This window comes from Ischnura elegans, chromosome 12 (genome assembly GCF_921293095.1).
Source record: "Ischnura elegans chromosome 12, ioIscEleg1.1, whole genome shotgun sequence".
Lineage (NCBI taxonomy): Eukaryota > Metazoa > Arthropoda > Insecta > Odonata > Coenagrionidae > Ischnura > Ischnura elegans.
The window spans coordinates 49,595,846-49,618,098 of NC_060257.1; the positions used below are offsets into that span (position 1 = coordinate 49,595,846).

The 22,253-nt window shown below is 36.7% G+C and overlaps 1 protein-coding gene across 1 annotated transcript in view; it reads left to right on the forward strand.

Annotated features, from left to right (window-relative positions):
- Nucleotides 1–22,253, forward strand: part of LOC124169580 — a 325,588-nt gene that overhangs the window by 220,133 nt on the left and 83,202 nt on the right. Inside the window, exons 11-15 of the mRNA XM_046548222.1 lie at nt 1,708–1,869; nt 2,518–2,583; nt 3,882–4,119; nt 4,882–5,007; nt 6,160–6,472. Coding sequence (XP_046404178.1) covers nt 1,708–1,869; nt 2,518–2,583; nt 3,882–4,119; nt 4,882–5,007; nt 6,160–6,472 — 905 coding nt within the window. The remainder of the gene's footprint in view (nt 1–1,707; nt 1,870–2,517; nt 2,584–3,881; nt 4,120–4,881; nt 5,008–6,159; nt 6,473–22,253) is intronic.

Sequence of the window (22,253 nt, forward strand, 5' to 3'; positions counted from 1 at the left end):
AGAATGCGCGGATACGAGACAGCAAAATAGCCCCTGCTCTAATTACAAGCTCGCATTCTCGCAATTTCAGCATGTCTTCAGTGCTAACCAGCGAAATTACCTGCCCCGTGTAAAACGGCCTTTTAAATCCTTCGTATCCCTCCATTCTGGCAGATATTTAAATCTTAAGAATTTAATATGCACTCTTCTCTTTAAAATGTCTTTTATTTCATTTTTTTAAATAATTTTAATGGAGTTTTTGTACTTATTCAGGTATGATGTTAGTAATCCTTTGTGGTTTGATGCGAGTGCGTGAAAGAAGCGACTTCGAAAACATGATTAAATTTAAACTGGAAAGTATACGCAGACATTCTAAAAGTGTACAACTTATGCAAAATTATATTATTAATGATGATTGCCCGTTACATATGAACCAAACATAAAAAGTTAAATTAAATTGGCAAAAATAAAAGGAGTCGAGAGTAAAAACGAGAAATTTTCGCTATCCGTCCGGAAAAAACGACGATTCTCGCGATCCTTACGCAACGTATTAATGTGTCTTGTAACTAGGCTTTCATATAGTTTCTGCGTACTTGAGTAGATCACGTGTGGGATATCGCGAAAGAGTCTAAAAAGGTGAGATCCGCGAGCCGTGGTCGATTCGTCGTAACTTCTTGGAGGGTTAAATGGGGCATTGAAAGAGCTGGGAGTTTGAATGGGGAACTCTTCATAGCCCGAGGAGTAGTGGTGGAGGAGTGTTTGGCGGAGACAGCTGCATCCTGCTCTTGGCATCTTCATCATGAAGACGAGGCAAGCGATATGAATCCGGGGAAAGCGTTTAAAGAAAGGAACAGGGTGAGAAAAAACGAGGTCTTGATAGACGAGTGGCATCGCTTGAAGGCAGACGGGAAAAATTTAACCGTGAATGAGGACGGAAATCCACTTTCTCCCTTGCTCTCAGTAATTCATTCATGTGTGAATTCAACGTTGCCTCCATACGGTGCTAGGTTGAATCATGAACTGCGAATATTGCATTTGAGGATTCTCAAGTCCACCGCTAGAATTGTCGCTCCACGCACAATAAAATCAGTTTTAAAAATTGACGCTCGGACTCTACAAGTCATCGATATCTACTTTACACGAGGAAATACACGGCAGTAATACGTAACTGAGCCAATAAATCATGTAAACCAGTGGCATAACTAGGACTGCGCTTTGGGGGAGATGGGAAAAAATATTTTTTTAATGAATTAGAAATTAATTCAATGAATACGAGGTAGAAGCCACGTTTAAATCTAGGTTGCCCATTTTCTGTTATCAAAAATAATTTGCCTTTCAGAGTTCAGCGTTGTCTTTTCGAACGATTGAATGTATAGAAGCTAAAATCGGCTTTTCCAGTTTAATCAATTTATTTACAAGTTTTGAAACTTTTTGGATGATTTTATTGCCCATAACAACTGGACGCGTGCATTTCTAGCTTTCTGTAATGGCTCTTTACGGATGATTGGAGTAAGCTTCTAAAATTTAGTAATCATGCTTGCACTTTTCGTGCCTTAGTGAGGCCAAATATATCTCAAACCCCTTTCATATGAGTGGAAACTTGAATCATTTTCATATTCTCCATTTTATTTCCCTCTTGTTCATTATGAAAATGGCTTATTGTGTATTGTTCCAAATGCCTGGAGACTGGAGATCATCAATTAAATGTAACATTTATCTTCATTTCAGTGTGTCCATCATCTAGCATGGCCACTGGACATAAATTGGATGATGATGAAGACGACGACGGCACTGACGAGCTTGAATTCAGTGTAGACGATGGAGAGAGTGATAAATTTGACAGGAGGTCCAGATTAAAAAAAGTAGAACACAAGGATACAAATGGTTATGGTAGGTGTCATTTATATTAATTGCATGAAAAATCTTTTCTGTTTGTTGAGTTATTACTCACTCAGCAGAAATACAGTTAAAAACTTTGGTGTGGGTGTTGAACTTAAAATAGGTCATTAATTCATGCAGAGTAACCTGAATCCATAGTCATTCCTTTGGAAATTGCATGGGCGTACCCAGCGAGGATTGGGGGGGGGGGCAACTGCCCCCCCCCCCCCCCAGAAGCAAAAATAAATTTAGATTTCAAAACAAAACTTATGAACAAATTTTCCTTTTGAAGAAAAATGATATTATTATAGGACATGGGCTAAAATAAAAATCATTATTTTTTCAAGCAAATAATTATAAAAACTGATAAATTTCTGTCATAATTTCCTTAAAATTTTGGTTTCATTAACCTTTTCTGTGCAAAAAGGTTACAACTTGAACGACCACGGCCTCCCCCTCCCCCCCCCAGTTTTGATTCTGGGTACGCCCATGGGAAATTGCATTAAATTACAAACTACGAATCTATTCCAAAGCATATAAAACTAAGAAAGATTTATATTTTATCATAAAAATTACAATAAAAGTACTTTACTTGCTTGTGTATATATCATAGATTATGGTGATGGTGATTATCATTTTGTTATTTTTTCCCCTTTGCAGCCATGGAGATTGGAAAGGCTTCAACTTCTAGGGATGCAGGTGCTGTGGCTTCCACATCTGCCTCAGGTACTTTAAATTTTTATTTGAACTAGTTAATCGCCACAACAGGTTTAATAATTAATATTTAATCTCGCTAATATTTATCTGTTACTTTTTTTATCTCATTACATTACTTTCTATCTTTATTTCCATTGTACTTTGAATTACTCAGAAATTGTATCACACTTTTTCAATGCATATGAATGGCCAAACCCAACAAAATAATATGCCTTTCCTATGATGCTCAGATATTCCCTATTCTGATGCACAGACTACATCAATTCACATATGTAGTTGATTCTTACAGTTTGGCCTAGTTTGGATTCAGAAATATTGAATACAGAATTGTACTTTGGATTTTTTTTTTTACTAGATCACGCATACATTTTAATTTATGGTTAAGTCTAGGGATGGGTCAGTTCCACTTATTCTTTTGGTTCAAATTCTGGTTTGGTTTTTGTCATTAGTTCTAGATAACAGTTCTCTGTTCTGATTATGAAACAGGCTTCCTTTTCAATAGTTAATTTTTAACAGCAATTATTGATAATGCATTTGGGGAATGCATAAAGTATTGCCTTAAGACGACGTAAACCTCTGTCTGAACTGGTCATATTTTGTCTTTATGGTGATGAATCACTCACTTAAAACTTGGGCATTCAACTTGAAATTTTAAGTGTAACATTTGTATATTTCTTTAAAATAAATAACAGCATCTGAGTCAATTCTGAGGTGAAATTTACAAGTTAGAGATACAGGCCAGTATTGACCTTGGTATATTGTTTACATTGAAAATTTCAGGATGATAACATAAGTTTTGAGCAGGTCTCGCCAAAAAAATCCAGTCACATGGAATGTATGCACCCTGTTATCTCACTGTAGTGATTGGTTCCTGAACAATTAACATTAATTAAGCAATACAAATGTTCTTGAAAAAAATATTGAAACAATTAGAGTTTTTAACAACTTATTTTGGCACTGGTTCTGTTTAGCTTTGGTTCCCATTCAAGACCAGGTGTATGAAGAACCAAACCATCCAATCTCTAATTAACATCTTAATTGACTGCATTGAAATAAACACTTGCAATTTACCAATATCATAAAAGTTATTACAAAACAGGTTTCAGTGTTACTACATCATCTTCAGGGTGATGAAGATCATGAAGAGTAACATTGAAACACAGGTCGTAATAAATTTCATAATTGTGAAAAATTGCAAGTGTTCATTTCAATATGGAAAAACCCCACTCCATCGCACTTGAATCTTTGGATTTTATTAAATTGTTGTGTTTACAGTCATTTATTAACCCTCTTAATTCCGTCCACAGCACCTGCCTCTGTCCTGGAGGATAATAGCTTCCTTCGACACCTTGAGCTCGAAGCTGAAGATGATGAGGACGAGGAGGAGGGTGAAGGCTCCAGAGAGAGAAGTACCCGAGTCAGGTTGCCCCCAAGGAAAGGACCCTCACCCAAGGGCCGAACCCCCTTTACAACAACTCGAAGACTTATCAAACCACCTGGGGGGACAGGATTTGGATTCTCGGTCGCGTGGACCCAGCCACCGAGGTAGGCATCTGCTTGATTTACATTTTACTAGAATTCATTGATGGAAGCTTAGTGTGTTGACAGTATTGGAGAGGAACAGAGAGAGACACATACAAGATCACACAAATCAAGAGCATCATCATCATTAGTCAACAATCCTAAGATTTATTTGACGCAGCTCTCCATTTCTCTCTCCTATCCGCTAACCTTTTCATAGCTATATATTTCTTCTCTTTTACATCCTTTATAACCAGTTCTATGTAACTCATTTGGGGCTGTCCCTTGCCCTTTTTCCCTTCCACTTGTCCTTTAACGATTGTCTTCATCAGGCCATCGTGCCTCAAAATGTGGCCAACTAGGTTGTCCCACCTTCTGCTTAAGAGTTTTAGAAGGCTTCTCTTTTTTCCCACTCTTCTTAGCACTTCCGCGTTACTTACATGGTCAATCCATTTTATCTTCATTGTTCTTTGGTAGCACCAAATTTTGAATGCCTCCACTCTTGACTTCTCTACTGCTGTCAACGTCCAAGCCTCGCTTCCATAGAGAAACATACTCCATATGTAGCATCTGATGAATTGTGTTCTTACTTCTATGATTGTATTCTCAGCTGTAAGAAGATTTTTTCTTCTAACTGACTTATTTAAAATAACAATCAGAGCACAGCAACAATACCCCCAACATAGTACACTGGCGACTCCTACCGATATTTGAATTTTTTTTTATATAGTTATACTTAATATGCAAAATTCATGGTTAATATTGAGTATTTTATCTTTCTTGTAGAGTTGAGCGAGTTGAAAGTGGACTACCTGCTGACAAGGCTGGGTTGCGAGCAGGAGATTTGGTTATTTTTGTTGGGGAGAGGAATGTTGTCACAATGCCAGAGGATGAAATCCTCTCTCTCATACGGTAAGACAATCTTAACAGCATGCTAAATGATTCATTAATCATTAGTTTGCTCCGATTTTTATGTGGTTTTTCTTAAACTATCAGCTTGAATGTCTCTGATTGTGTTTAAATCATATATCCTTTAAATGGTATGATTTGTGTGTTCAAATCCAAAATTATTTGGAAAAAAGGAATATGTAACTGCTAAACCATCATTGTATTTAACACATTCAGTGCAAAGCACATCAATGGACGTGCTCTGCCAGTTGGGCCGGGAGCCCTTTCTCCGCCTCCGTACATGACTAATATCCACTTGCGTGTCTTCTGATTGTGTGCATGGCCTTCAGCAAGCTTCCCTCTTTTGAACCATGTGTGCTGTTTGTAAAAAGCAGTATTTGAATGGAAGTAATGGCCTGGGAACCTCCCTCTATATTTTTTCTTCTTTTAACGGCCAATTTTGACAACTTTAATGAAAATTAGGCCCGCATTGAATGTGTTAATCAATTAACCTTTTGAGTGTTACCTGTTTCTGGTTGGTGTAAGTGTACCCATTGCTGTTCTGTTTGGATTTTAAGATGTACTAACCGTATGCATATGCACAGGCATAGCCCTGAGGACTTTGTCTCCTGCTCACAAACATGGGTGCACAGTATACAAAGAGTCAATCGACATTTTCCAGATAACTGATTCATAAAGAAATGTGATGATTTGCACTAATAAATTTAAATTTGTAAATTTTTGAAAAATAATCATATACCATAAAGCTTTTAAATTCTTTGATCTCTGGGCTGTCCTTGATCACAATATATTTCACTTGAAGGACTTCTTATCTTGTAGTCATTTTAGTTTTAACATAGAGTATTACTGATAGTACTAAATTTGAATGAAAATAAACCCAAAATTCAGCATTAAACTGGATAATTATATTGTATGTAGAATAATGTTGATTTACAGTATAGTATTCCTTATTCTTTAGCTCTCTTTGTAGTCCTTTTTTTATATTTTTCCCCCTCTCAGGCATTTGCCTACAAAGTCATCTACAAATTTCTGTAGACATTTGCTGTTAATAATATTCATAACATTTTCATTCTAGATTTATAATCATCATCACAATCATCCATAATAAGTATTTGATTCAGAGTTATATTAATTTTCTCTCTATATATGTTTCAGGTCCTGTCGGGATCACTTGACGCTTGAGGTTTACAGGCGTATTGCACCAAATGGGGTTGTAGGCTCTGCAAGTACCAGTAGGTTAGCATCTTCAGCAACTTTGCCAACCCACAGGATAAGGGCAACAGGATCTCCTGCACCAAGACGTCCCACATCTTTTCCTTGTGGGAGCCATGTCTCGGAAAGCCATGATACTGGCGAAGAGTCGGCATTTGATGGTGATATCTCAGGTGGCAGTGGTGCTGGAGGGGATGGTGCTAGACGCCGACCTCGAAGGCTCCAGCTGCCACAACAAGTCACCTTCAATGCTGAGGTTGGTTCTGGGATATTGGTTTAAAAGTTATAGATGCTGACCAAGAGCTGTGCTGTGTAAGCCATTACTTCCAGTGAATTTGGAAGAGAATAGAGAAAAGCCGTTTAGCTATATATATGGAACCATGTTTGTGAATGATTTAAGTATCTAGGTACTTAAAAGGAAGTCATGCAGTGATACTTTTACAAATGTTTCAAGTATTTATTCAGTGCTTAAACCTGCCTCATTTGTGGACACTGTGTTGGTGCTGCATATTATTTGAGGGCATTTGGTTAGATAGCTACATGAGTCATTGGTTGTTTTTAAAATATCTAGCCAAGAGAATATTTCATGGAAATGATATAACTGCTGCGAAGATTTTGTGAACATAATTTATTTCACTGGTAAAATACCGTTGTGGAGCTATATAGGGGTACCAGTTAATGGAGCATTGTATATTTTAATGGAATGGAAACATGGAATTTCAAAGTGATTTGACTGGAAATAACATCACACTTAAAGATAATTTCAGAGCGTAGCATTTAAAGATGAGCAATTGCCTAATCCCACCTGAAATTTGCTGTCCCCCAGTTATCACAGGCTTTTTGAAAAACTTGGGTACGAAAGACCATGATATAAATCAAATTATGAAATAAGGCTCGTAGTTATGAAGTGAGTGGCAAGAGTTGTGGGCATTGTTATCCATTTCTTTTTATTAATTTTTTGATTCAAATTGCATGCTGAAAAGTTCAAAATTGACAATTTGTCAGAGCAATGTAGCATAAGATTTTTTGGAAGTTCTCATGGCAGCAAATTTTGTTTCTTTGGCATCAATTATTCTGTCATGCCCAAGAAGTGCCCAGCATTTCCTATGCTTCGTTATCACCTTGATACCCTTATGGTAGCATTAAATATGATGAAACTCATGCTGATGTGCATTTTTGAGCCCTTTCTCATCAATTAACTTTGCACCCTCATATTATATGGCAAGGATTTAGAACATTGGGATCAGAAGTCGTCATGGGTGGATTCATCCGAATATTTCATCTTGCTACCACTTTCAGGTCTTCAATCTAATCAGATATTGGAATGAATCATGTGAGATATGTTTTTTTTCTCTGCTACGCCATTTTTTATGGCCTGATTTGCATAAATGAGAACTTCTGAGATATTTCATTCATTAAGTTGTAAATACTTTTGTGATTATAAGTGTTGACTTAGGCTTGATTGCTTAAATGAGTGTTAAAGCATTTCTTTATCGTATTTATTTATATTTTCTGCTTGAAACTCAAGTTAATGTATAAAAAAACATGCTTAGCCAAGTTATGCTTCTCCATATAGGTGCTTCTTGGATGCTTGTTTGAGTGTAGTTTGTAGGTGTTATGAAGAAGGATTGTAAAAATGATGGCTTGTTTTTGTTTGAGTGTTTTGTTGCTTGTGATCCCATTTTAATGATTTTTGAGTTTCTCTGGTCAATTTATTGATTATTAATATATTTTGTATTTAAATAAATACTTATTTGTTTATGACACTACAGTTTTGAGTTTCCTTTTTTCCTCTCCATCCCACTTATTTTTTCTCTGATTCCTGTGCATTTTTGCTTATTATCATTTACTATACACAATATTTTTAGTTGAGTAGAGTTAAAATGATGACATGAATCAATTTATGGGCTCAATATATCACGTACATGAAGCAAGCATTTTTACCTTATTTTAATTATAACCTGCTAGTACAAATTTTAGAGCCTTTATCCAGTTCTTAGACATATTTTTTTTATTTTTCTGGAGTTAATTTTACATTCTTCATTATCTGCGCTTCTGTATTTTTTTTAAATAAGTTTGATTTGAATTAATGAACTCTTGACCTGAGGGAAATATCCTTAAATTTGAGAATTGGTGCATTGAGAAAGAAGTGTGTTATGGAGTTCATACATATATTTTTGATCACCTCTTGGAATGAATCATAGGCTATACATAAATGTATTGCATACATAATGAATGTGATATTGCGAAAGCAGTACCCATAAGCTTTCCAGAAATATTCCACAAGCCTTTTGAAGTCGTTACCCCAACTCAATCTTACCATGTGAGAATGTGTTTTTTTCTATTGCATAGTTAAAATTATAAAATACCGTTTATGTCTGAATATAGTCCCCCCTTTTTTTCCAAAAATGCCTGTGGCAAAGGTAAAGGGGGGACAATATTCAAACATATTTTTTTAACTTTTCCCGAAACTGAAGCCTCAAAATTAGGGGGGGGGGGACTTTATTCAGAGGGGGATTATATTCGGAGAAATACGGTAATATAACACAAGAAGGTAAATATAAATAGTTGACTAAATCTCCAGACATAGGTAAATTCATTCATATGACTGCTGGCTCATGTGATCAAGAAGCTAAACACGACAAAAAATTGAATCCATGGAAAATATGTAAACGTGCAAGAATATACTAACCTGAACCTATCCAAGTACATATGTAGCTACTCATAGAAATTGTGAATCCTCCATTCGCATGGGGTCACTGTTGAAAATTTTACTTTCACTCACGTAAGTGAAAATGGCAATATAGAGCATCAGTGGAGATAATTATGTAGTGAGAAAACCCTTGCTAATTTCAGGCACGTAGCCAGTGGAAGTGGCTTAAGGGGCTTCACACCCTGAAATTTTGTAGGCCCTTCGTGGCTGTCCGCATTGCATCTGCATGGGAGGCTTTGTAGCTCAGGCAGGGGCCGATACAGAAAAATCTCAAGGAGGGGAGGGGGGGCAAAAGTTATCTTGAGTTACCTTAACTTTTGTAGTAATGACAAATAATGAAGTCACATGCAAAGTTAAAAAAAGTTTTATCTAAACTGATAATATGCATATACAAGACAATGCCATCTTATGATTTTAAAAAGAGTTTTAATTGTGGTCCTGCAATGTTAGGCAATGTAGACGACCCAGCAAGGGGGGGCGTGCCACCCCATATGTATTCACCTCTGAGCCAAGGGGCACCTATCCTCTGATACTCTGTTTGTTGATACTGTAACATTTCATATTATCTGCCTCAAAATCAATATGAAGAAACATATCAATTATCCTAGCCCTGAGGTTGAAATATTTTTTTTTTAAATCAGGTGGATTTTAGGAGAAAAATAAGATAATGATAATCGTATAAGTCCATTTCAAAGTAACGTAAAATAATGGTTGAGATTGGAATTTTTGAAAAAGTAATCATGCTTTAAAGTTTAGGATTGAAATTGAAATGAATGATAGATACAAGTCGAAGGAATTACTACTTGATTCTGTAGTTGACTTCGTAAACCTCCGCAGGTGACTGATGAAGTTGTTCCAGGTAATCATTCCAGAAGACTTCTCGTCTTGGGTGGGTGCAGATCAATGCCAATCTTCAATACCTTCACTGCATAAACGCTCAAAAATCGCCCACGGAATCAAATCCACTCATCTAGTACTATAAGGACTATCTTGATGAGCGGATTTGATTCGGTGGGTGATTGTTGAGCATTTATGCAGTGGAGGTATCAAGATGTGGGTTCAGGAGTTTGCCCATTGGGCCCTGGCCTTTCCCCATAGTAACCACTTGCCTTCTATTCTCAATCCTCTAAATGCTTTGGAATTGTAAACATTATTGAAAAACAAATTTGTAGCATTGATTGGGTCAAGGTTTTTGCAATCTTCGATAGCCTTCAATTTGACCCTTTCCCTATGAAGGCTGTTTGTCCACGGCTTGAATTTTCCAATGCTAAAGGGAAATTACCGTGTTTTCACAGCCTTGCCGTCAAGCATGCCAAGTGGGTCCCAAGCAAAATTAGTGTCCCTAGGTGCGAGAGGTCCAACCCTTTCTTATTGTCCATGTGGGGATTATCTCGGCCCATTCCGGCACTTAATGTCCAGTGGGAACGAAACCCTTAGGACGGGCTCGCGGGATACACTCCTGAGGCAGGGACTATAAGCGATCAGCTTTTTTCCTCTGCCACCAGAAGGGGAAGGACGGGAAGGAACAAGGAAAGGAGGCGCCGCCGCGATGAGAGCCCGACGACGCCTCCAGGGGAAGGACGGGGAAGGAAGGGAGGGGACGAGGAATCCTGCACCGTCACAAGGCGGGCAGGTCCTACCATCAGCGAAACCAAGCTTACGCAATTAATATGCTACCAATTTTAGTAGATTTTCCTAAGAGGAAGAAAAATCTATCGATCAAATCGGTAGATCACTTAATGTCCAACTCAAGGAAGGTGCTCATGGTCACTTATTTGCTTATAAGTTAGAATAACTAAAAACGTACATGTTGCATTTATTAAAAATCAATGCCAAGAATTACATTCTGGATGTTCTGCTGATCGGTTCCAAATTTTAAATGGAACTCTAGCGATCATATTAACGGAGTTCTTCATCACCTAGAACAAATTTTGGAGACGCTAAGGTTAGATGTATAATTGTTATTTTTAAACCTTACTAGCTAATTTATAGGAGTGATATTGTTATGATTTACATCTAAAGTATTTGTTGGTCTATGATATACCTAATGCCCTTTTGCTGAAAACCCTAAAAATAACCATAGAACTTAGTTTAAAAGTTCTAGAGGCATTGCAAAATGAAAGGTATACATTGATGAACTGACATTTGCTGCAATAGTAACTGGTGATGTGGTGGAGCTCTTCATTACGAGCGCCGTCACCAAGGTCAGCACCTGGTTGAGGTCATTGCCCTGGGACCCTGAGGTCCCTGCCGCTGCCGCCAGGGTACGCGGAAGATAGCGCCAGCAAGGCGCCGCGAGAGAGAGACGCTTACGAGAGGGGAAGAGAGAAGGACTATCCCGCGTGAGAAGCATTAAACAAGTGTATCGCTTACCATCGCAATAAACGTGGTCGCAAATACTTTAGTGTGTTGATTGAGGCGAGGTTAATCGCAACCCTAACCTTCCCTTCAGTAACAATAAACTGACCACAAAAGTACACCGTGATGGGCTGCCTTTGGGAAAAGGGTGGAGGATTATATTTGCCCAGTTGCCGAGGAAAGGGTCCGGCACCCCACTAGGCAAGGTCATTAAGTGGAGGAAGCAACCACCTGGACAATTCCTTGCCGAGAAACAATTAGAGGGCGAAAAAGAAATGCTCAAAGCCTTCGTACAGCCAAAACCAATTTTCCATGTAGGAGACTGGCGCGAAAGGGTTAATTGTAGCCTGGAGAGACCAATGATATCTCCTTCTAGGGTCCAGAAAATTTTGGTCCCCAGATAGCTCAAAGTAATTATCCGTTTATTATGGTTTTCTTACGGAAAAAATTGATAAGCAGCTTATCATAAGCTAAGGGGCTTATAAAAGGCAAGGATAAGATTTTGAGGGAAGAATAGGTAAGGAATGCCATCAAATATCCTCAGATAACATAAGTCGCTTCTGTTGGAGTGCCTAAGGTGGCTGAACAGCATACTGCACATGCTACGCTGCTCATCCCAATATGAATTCAAAGCCTACTGGTGAAATTTAGTGAGTCTTTATTAGAGCTTAACAACTGATAACAGATTTTCCTGCGAATAGAAAAAAATTAACAACTGCAAGTGGCTGGCTAGAGAAGATACAAAGCACAACACAAGTACTTTTTCCTTGTGGTGGAAAGAAAAAAATATAACTCCTGGGAGAACCTATTCATCCACAGCTTTTTATGCTAACCGTTACACTACGGCAACTGATATGTGTGTGAAGCGTAGTTATAACTTTAAAATCTGATTATGTATATAGAAAAACTTAGCTGGTGCATGCATGAAAAAACTGAAATTATTCAAGGCCCACACATTACTATTCTAACATTTATGAATTTTAATTTATGGTCTGATAACCCAATGAATACAATATTATATTAATATAAGAGATTCCTTCTGGCATTTTTATATTCTACGTCCCTATTCTTGCAAAATTATTTTTCTTACGACGAAATGTTTTTTCTTACGATCATTGTTTCACCATCATTTCATAAATGTGAATGATTTTCAAATTATGTCCCTATGATGTTATTTCTACTCATACTATAGAATTGCCAAGTATGGATAAATCATTCTCTTACATAAATCCCTTAGTGAATACTCTAAAACGATGGAATAAAAACAACATCTATAGAAGTGCTGAAAGTTTGGCATCCATTTTGTCATTACTGGATGTTTATCGGCCTGACCGTAAGAAACCCATAACAAGCTTACTTTATAAGTGCCTTCCTTATTTCTTCAATTCACCTTATCTCAATGACTTATAATGCGCTAGCTGGGTCACCAATTTAATTTCCTTGATTCGCCCCTGGGTAGATTCAAGATTACCATGTTTAATTCTTGATTGGCTGTGATTGGTAGCTTCCTATCCATGGCCTGTTGGGTGGAACTCTTGGCTTGTGAATGAAATTACTGTAGGAAAATCCTATAGATATTTTCACAGGGGATTGACATATTCGTAGTGGATGGCTCCATCAGCTGTATACATCTCTGTGTTATCAGTAGTAAGATTCTGTGAGGTATTTTGTGAGAATGGGGAGAGAAGGGAAAGAAAGCAAACAGAGGATGATGGGTATCCAGAATCATACCAGACTCTAAGGGAAAGACCGACAGGAGCAGTTGATCCTATCCAGAAAGCCCAGCCTTGACGTTAATCCAGTTGAAAGGGAAGAAGGAATTTTTATCCAAGGATATGTATTCACAAAAAGAGAGATGTGAGGAAATGTGATCATTGCTTTACCTGATCCAAGTCAAGAGGGTATTTTTATGGGGATATTTCCTATTTTATAATGCTGGCTGGGTGGATCCCTGAAATTTTCAGAAACTACAGTAGTACTTGAGGAATAATTTTTGATTGGGCTCATTCGCCAATTTAAAAAAATATATTGGAAGACATTATGACAATTAAGAGGCCTTTTTTCGATTTTGCGATCCCTCACCTACTTCTAAAGCTGTTTGTGGCAAAAAATCAACAGTGTTACCCCTTTTGTAGATACATGCATAAATTGATTACATCAATTGCTCCTGTCAAGTGAATCACCACTTTTCTGCTACTCCTACCTTCTTCACACACCAGTAGGCATTTTTCAAGTCTCCATATTGTTTCAGGGAACTAATGTGCTAATGTGGAGAACTTTTGTCTTTTGGGGGTGGATATTGTGAGAAATTCCTAATTGCTTGCTACCATGAGGCTATAATACAAGCTCCCACTATTCCCAGCCAACAATATGTGATCGAATAGGAGTTAATGGATTTTGAGGTTGTTTTCAAGGGCGTACCCGCAGGATCAAAACTAGGGGGGAAGGGGGGGGGGGAGCAAGCCATGGTTGCTCAAGTTATAGGTAATATTTAAGAATGGAAAAGGTGAATTAAATCAACATTTTTAGGAAACTGTAGCATCTCTTTATTAGCTTTTAAAATTATTTGCTTGAAAAAATATTGACACTGCCCCTATGAAAAAATTGTATAAAACCTGTATAAAATTGTATAAAAATTTTGTATACATTCTGTATAGAATTATATACAAGTTGTGTACAGTCTCTATACAGATTGTATAAAATCTCTATACAGATTTTATACAGTCTGTATACGTTATATACAAAAATGAGTGTATACAATTTGTATAAAAATATACATTTTATACAAATTATATACAGGCTGTATAAGAATTGTATATGGGCTGTATACAATTGTATACGGGCTGAATAAGAATTGCATACGGATTGTATGAAAGAAGACCTACCCTATGAAAAAATTGTATAAAACCTGTATAAAATTGTATAAAATCTCTATACAGATGTTATACAGTCTGTATACAAGTTATATACAAAAATGAGTGTACATATACAATTTGTATAAAAATATGCATTTTTACACAAATTACATACACGCTGTATTAGAATTGTACATGGGCTGTATAAGAATTAAACATGGGCAGCATAAGAATTGTACATGGGCTGTATACGGGCTGAATAAGAATTGTATACAAACTGTATGAAAGAAGACCTAGGAATACCTCATCCAAAATAGGTGGAGTAATACTACCCATTTTCTTCCTCATTTCATCTCAGGTCATAAAGAAACACTCATAAAAATTATTCCAACAGACCATTTCCCTTACCACACTTCCTCTAGGAACCCACATGCATACAAAGGCATAAATAAAAATGGAGTGAATGCTGTCCAAAATATAACATTATAATCCTTTAAACATTGTTAAACTGAAAACTAACCAACCATTCAATACCAGATTTTTAAATGATAAATAGGGGATTCTCAAGTTACCCAGTCAACACAGTATTCGTAATGAGGTCTTATATGAACTCATACGTTGGACTCCTTTGAGATTCCACATTAAGAGACATGAACGGGCCTTTAAGACCTCACACTTCATGAGGTCACATGAATGATGTCTTTAAGACCGCATACTTCATGAAGTCTTGAAGACCTCACACTTCATGGGGTCTTCAAGATCACACACACATGAGGCCTGAAAAATCAAGTCATGTATATGTTAATGAATTATAATTTCAATCGTAATTATATATTTCTGCGTGTATAATATTTTTTCTTCCTTCAATTAACTCTTTATATTAAGAGATGGGTTCGTAAACTTCTCCCTCCGATTCTATTAAATAAGCTGACACTTCCACTTTCCGCTAGGTCCGCCATTGTGTTGTCGTGTTATTCTACTGCCTTGAGCTCAAACGTCTAGTTTATGATTAATATCGTGTGTACTCCATGGCCTAGTTCTTGCTCGTGTTTTTCCTTGTGTCTACGAACGTGAATCAGGATCCCATCGGATCTGAGATCGGCACGAACCTTGTGGACATCATGATGTGTTACGTGCACGGAGACTTGGAAGGTAAGTTTCAATGATTTTATGTGTCCGATTCTTTATCCACTTGTTAATGAGAAAATCCATTAATTATACTATTTTAAAAGCTGGTTAAGTTCATGCTTATCATTGATTATCGGTAAATATATCCATGTAAAATATTTAGGTGGAACACGTTTTGTAACGTGCCTTTGTTGTTGTTCATGTTTCATTTCATTCATTCATCGTATCCTTATAAATTTGCTGTTATCGCATTTTAAATTATCTCCGCTAATATACAATATCTCGATCATATCTAGTGCGTGGTCAAGCAATGTTTTTATTATCTCGGGTTCACAAAACAGTTTTCCCTAAGATCATTGAAGTTTATAAACTTCTCAGTTCTCAAAATCATGACGTAAACAAACAAAAGTGCTAACCGATTTATAATTTGCTTGATTTCACTTCGTAATGTAACTTATGGAACGATAAAGCATGGAAATAACGTACACCATGTATTTAAGTTAACTTCTAAGAGCATTATAATGCAATAGGAATGTAATTAAGTGTAAGAGTTACTCAAAAGTAGTTCACTAATTCGGTTACTCCTAAAATTAACCAAGTTAAAACGGTCATCTTCGGTGTTAAAACCGGCCCTGGGAGTATTTAGGGACTGCTAATGAGATAAGTAGTCTTTATCTGGTTTATTTGATGTTATTATGTTATCAATTATAACTCTCAACAAACTTAAGTTCAATGTTTTTTTGCAGCCTCCCTTATGAAATGGAACCCGACATCAGCAAGTAGTGTCGCCTTGGAGAGAGTGGAGAGGCAGTGGCTGTATCAAGCGGAGACCGCGTAAAGTATGCAGAGAGGAAGAATTCAAAAACTCGTGATGTTTGTTTATTGACTTAATATTATGAAGAATAAATTTATAAATATCATGAAGTTGTCTATTCCATTTTGTTTTTCTGCCGTATTTCCGCCTATGGTTCTCATTAAATGTATTATTTTGCTTTATTTTAATTGGATACGTCGGGTACTTATGTCATCGGAGAATTTTCTTAAATAAAGGTGCGTAAAGTATTTTGAAATCTTAATTAATGGGCTGGTAGGGGCCCCGGCGTTTTTGTAGGCTATTTCAAAGCCATCTATCGGAATTATTACGAAGTGGGTAATTTTTCTGGTTCTCCAGGTAGTTCCATTATCACACACGTGGAGGCGCCACATTTGCGCCTATATCATATTGGAACTGTTATAGGAGTCCTATAAGACCTCTTGACTGAGCTCCTTCAGAGTCGTGCGAGACCGCGAAAAGAATTCCCATACGAGTGCATATGACCTCACGGAGACATCATTATGAGGCCATTTGGGACTCTTTTGTAGGAGTCCTACAAATTTGTCAGACTTCTTTATGACCTCATGCATGAGTCATACGTGTTTACTGGGTAAACAGTGGAAATTAAGAATAGCATGTAATTAATTCTAAGTAAAACATCACTTACTCATAAAAAAAATAAACGTCTACAAGGTACTTCCCACACAGCACACGGACACCTTTAACACACGTTTAGGTTAGGACTGAATTTCATTCGATAATAGTATCTAAATAATAGGTCCAGACAAGAATTTAAATAAATTAGGCTTCAATTCCATACACAATATTTATTGGGCTTCTTTGGTGAAATAATACAACACAAGAAACTACATAAGTATTATGTACTTAATTTTCTTCTCCCCCTGCAACCGTGTTGTTGCTGTCACTTGGCGTGCCTTAGTGAGTTTCTAATAGCCACCTCCACATCTTTTTCAGGGACTGACATGCTCTCCTGCACTGCTACTGTAGTAATGAAGTATATAAAAATTTCATTGTAGCAAGAAATTGTCTCTTGTAGGTAACAAGCAGATTACATAAGACAGGAAACTACAGTCTTATTAGTCTCGTGTTTAACATTCTTAAGGTTTCAAAATTAGGAAACCTGTCCATTTTAGGCCGTAAACATTTTAGAAACTTTTCTTTGGATTTTTCTTCTTCTTAAAAAAGAAAAGATTTTAAGTAAAAATATTAATACATTATATATTTATAAATGAAAGTTATAAAATATATTAGTAATACATATATTATAATTAAGAACATTTTTCCTAGAGCAATTGTTGCACGACAGATCCGAACGACAGAATACAACGAACACAAAACTAAAATGCAAGAATTTCCAAATGAATTGCTGCTACAATATTTTAAAACACCACTTTGTCCTGTACATCAACATCATGAAGCCACTTTTAACTAGAAATTACGACCAAAGAATTTCAGGGAGAAAGGGTACATACCTTAATGTTTTCCGTAGGGGTGAAATTGTCTCTTCTTATCGCCAAAATACACTTCTTCGAAGATCTTCAATCCATGAAGATCTATAGGAAAGGTAAAAACTTGAACTTTGGGTCTAGTCCTGAAGGGGTTTCCTTCGCATACCGGCACCACACACGAGAAAGGCATATTTAACAAAAATGCCTCACAAACAAGTTTCTGAAGCCCACCGAATGAAATTAAAGAATAACGGAAACTTCACTATTCACAAAAACTCTAATTTTCACCAACTTAACCACAAAAATCTAAGGAATATGGTGAAACAACGTTAACCACGTAATCTCCAACGGCGATCCTGGACGATCCTTCCGCGGGCTCTCTTTCTCGGTGGCTATGGCCCCATCCGCAAAAGAAAATAGTCCCACACCGGATATGAATTTTTTTATCCAGAGTATCCAGAAACGAAATGACTACTGTGTCATATATTAAATCACGAGTTTTTAGGAAATTTGGGCGTATGTGATACAACTTTATCGCTGCATATGAATTTGTCAGTGTACTGTTTAAAACCTTCGTACCGCTTCATACAAACGGGACACGGGGACACCGGGGAACACTATGGAGATATGGACGCCCGCTGGTGACATTGAATCTTCCAAGTGGCATTGAATGGCTAACATTGATGGATCTCCAAGAATCTTGTTTAAAACGCGATTCATGATCTTTAGAAGCAATTGAACTCTCGAATGTGGAACATTATTTTTGTCCCCTACTAAGTTCATTTTTGGACTTAAATTTTTGACGCCTCGGTTGAAAATTTTCCAAGTGGCATTGAATGACTAGCGTTGATGGATCTCCGAGAATCTTGTTTAAAACGCGATTCATGATCTTTAGAAGCAATTGAACTCTCGAATGTGGAACATTATTTTTGTCCCCTACTAAGTTCATTTTTGGACTTAAATTTTTGACGCCTCGGTTGAAAATTTTCCAAGGGGCATTGAATGGCTAACATTGATGGATCTCCAAGAATCTTGTTTAAAACGCGATTCATGATCTTTAGAAGCAATTGAACTCTTGAATGTGGAACATTATTTTTGTCCCCTACTAAGTTCATTTTTGGACTTAAATTTTTGACGCCTCGATTGAAAATTTTCCAAGTGGCATTGAATGACTAACATTGATGGATCTCCAAGAATCTTGTTTAAAACGCGATTCATGATCTTTAGAAGCAATTGAACTCTCGAATGTGGAACATTATTTTTGTCCCCTACTAAGTTCATTTTTGGACTTAAATTGTTGACGCCTCAGTTGAAAATTTTCCAAGGGGCATTGAATGGCTAACATTGATGGATCTCCAAGAATCTTGTTTAAAACGCGATTCATGATCTTTAGAAGCAATTGAACTCTTGAATGTGGAACATTATTTTTGTCCCCTACTAAGTTCATTTTTGGACTTAAATTTTTGACGCCTCGATTGAAAATTTTCCAAGTGGCATTGAATGACTAACATTGATGGATCTCCAAGAATCTTGTTTAAAACGCGATTCATGATCTTTAGAAGCAATTGAACTCTCGAATGTGGAACATTATTTTTGTCCCCTACTAAGTTCATTTTTGGACTTAAATTTTTGACGCCTCGGTTGAAAATTTTCCAAGTGGCATTGAATGGCTAACATTGATGGATCTCCAAGAATCTTGTTTAAAACGCGATTCATGATCTTTAGAAGCAATTGAACTCTTGAATGTGGAACATTATTTTTGTCCCCTACTAAGTTCATTTTTGGACTTAAATTTTTGACGCCTCGGTTGAAAATTTTCCAAGTGGCATTGAATGGCTAACATTGATGGATCTCCGAGAATCTTGTTTAAAACGCGATTCATGATCTTTAGAAGCAATTGAACTCTCGAATGTGGAACATTATTTTTGTCCCCTACTAAGTTCATTTTTGGACTTAAATTTTTGACGCCTCGGTTGAAAATTTTCCAAGGGGCATTGAATGGCTAACATTGATGGATCTCCAAGAATCTTGTTTAAAACGCGATTCATGATCTTTAGAAGCAATTGAACTCTTGAATGTGGAACATTATTTTTGTCCCCTACTAAGTTCATTTTTGGACTTAAATTTTTGACGCCTCGATTGAAAATTTTCCAAGTGGCATTGAATGACTAACATTGATGGATCTCCAAGAATCTTGTTTAAAACGCGATTCATGATCTTTAGAAGCAATTGAACTCTCGAAGGTGGAACATTATTTTGGTCCCCTACTAAGTTGATTTTTGGACTTCAGTTTTTGAGGCCTACTTTGAATTGCTGTTATACAAATTGTATACATTGTGTACAAATTGTATACATTGTATACAAATTGTATACATTGTATACAAATTGTATATGCTGTATTCAGCTGGTGAATTAATACAGTTTATACAATTTGTATACAATGTATACAAATTGTATACAACCTGTATAAACTGTATAGAAATTTTATACGGTTTTATACAATTTTTTCATAGGGGTGAGTGAATATAACCTATCCCAGACGGCACAGAACCCTCAGTATCTAATTCGTATGTACATAGTACCCATTGACTAAGGGGATACTATGCCGCTCCGTCGCTTTTCGTCAATGGATATTTTCCGTTCGCGGCATGTCGACGAAGCGCGTACGCAGCATGTGAATGTCCGCTACTAAGCACGTACAATTGGATACGAAGCGCGCAGGAACACGGCACTCAGGCTAATCTCAATCGATTAGGTCGAAATTATATATATCGTAACTCGCACGATCGAAAAATGTATCGAACGCAACACAATCGATAGCTACCGACCGTAGCGAGAACCTGTAAGTTCTCAATAGGTAAATAACACCATATCATGAATTCTAATTACCATGAAAGACTCACGACCGACAAAGTTTTTGTCGGTTGTGAGTTTTTCATGGTAATTAGAATTCATGATATAGTATTATTTACCCATTGAGAACTTACAAAACTTACTCGGCCACTTAAATAACTCTGCGAAAAATGAGATTCTCACGGCTAATTCACGCACCCCCAGCATCCAGCATTGTTAAGTGGCTCGTACTTACTTGGAAACCTTGAGATGTTAATGAGAGTAAATTCTTATTAATTTTGACACTAAATAAGACATCACATAGCCCACGAGCATTAAAAAGCTTACCCTAAAGCCTGACGAAATAAAATTTTTAAATAAAAATTGCCGATGAAACAGGATTGCTGACACATTATGATTAGTATGATCGAATTCATCAAAATGCAAGCAAAAATTAACGTATAGTTCAGTCTCAGCTACTAAAACTTACCCATATCAGGCGCTAAAGTATTTGAAAAATTATTTGGTATGAGTAAAAGTCCCTAGGTCACTGCAGTAAATGTATCAACCTATTAAAAATATGAAAGTCCTGCCAAATCACCAGCATAAACACTTGTAAAATAAAACATGTTATCTCTTAGATCACACCTCCGATTTTATACTTACTTTGCATGAAGTCACCACCGCAAGAAATTTTAAAGAGGCAGGAAAGAAAAAACCCACAGAAATACAATACATATATTATGTATTTTCTATTGTCAACCACAATAATATTTCCAATTTTCTCTTCTATCCCACATCTAATTTAGCCAAACAATTACTCTTATTCTCTTTCGAATAGAAAATTATTTAAAAGAGGACTGGTCGATACATACACACTATCGTCAATACTTTCTCCGATGAACGTCCACTATCACTGCACCAACTTGCACAAATCAAATCCACATCCACAAATATGTCACTTCTGCCACTATGTCTGTCTTCTTGGCGACAGGTAACAGTGAAGCAATGGTACCTTCCTCCAATCTGGGCACCTTCAATTCCGCAAGAATTTTCTCCTCGTCTTCTCGTCCAAGGCCACAGATTATTTTCTGATATCACAAGGTGCGATGTAGCGTGTCACGTGAAGCTCACACACCTAAAATTAATAAATAATAAAATACCATGTAACTTATTAGGTCAAATCATTTCCAATTTTTGGTATTTCTGCATGAGAAATCAAATTACTATAGGCTCGTAAATATAGTAAATATTTGTATGCCTGATATTTTTATTGTTTTAAACTATAGCATAAGATAATTTGAAATGATGAAAGCCGACGTGTAATACACCATAGGGCAAGCTAAGAAGCAATATTCGATCCTATAAACTTGGCAGCTTATTCCTAGTTTCTCCTTTAACCACACGTTTACCGAATGAATTAATACAAACAAGACAACTAAAATGCAAGAATTTTCAAAAGAATTGCTGCTACAATATTTTGAATCACCATTTTTAGTACTGAATAGTACTATAGTACTTCAGTACTGAATAGTTCGGGATGTTGATGCATCAACATCCCGAAGCCACTTCTAACTTAAAATTACATCCAAATAATTACAGCGAGAAAGAGTACATACCTCACTGTTTTTCGTAGGGGTGAAATGTTTTCTTCTTATCGCCCAAATGCACTTCTTCTTCAACTCAGGATCTTTTGGAAAGCTAAATAAACTTGAGCCATGTCCCGGAGTTTCCATTATATCCCGACATTACACACACGGAAGGCATTTTTAACAAAAAATATCTCACAAACACGTTTCTGAAGCCCAGAGAATGAAATTAAAGAATAAGGGAAACTTCACCATTACCAGACACTCTATTTTTCACTA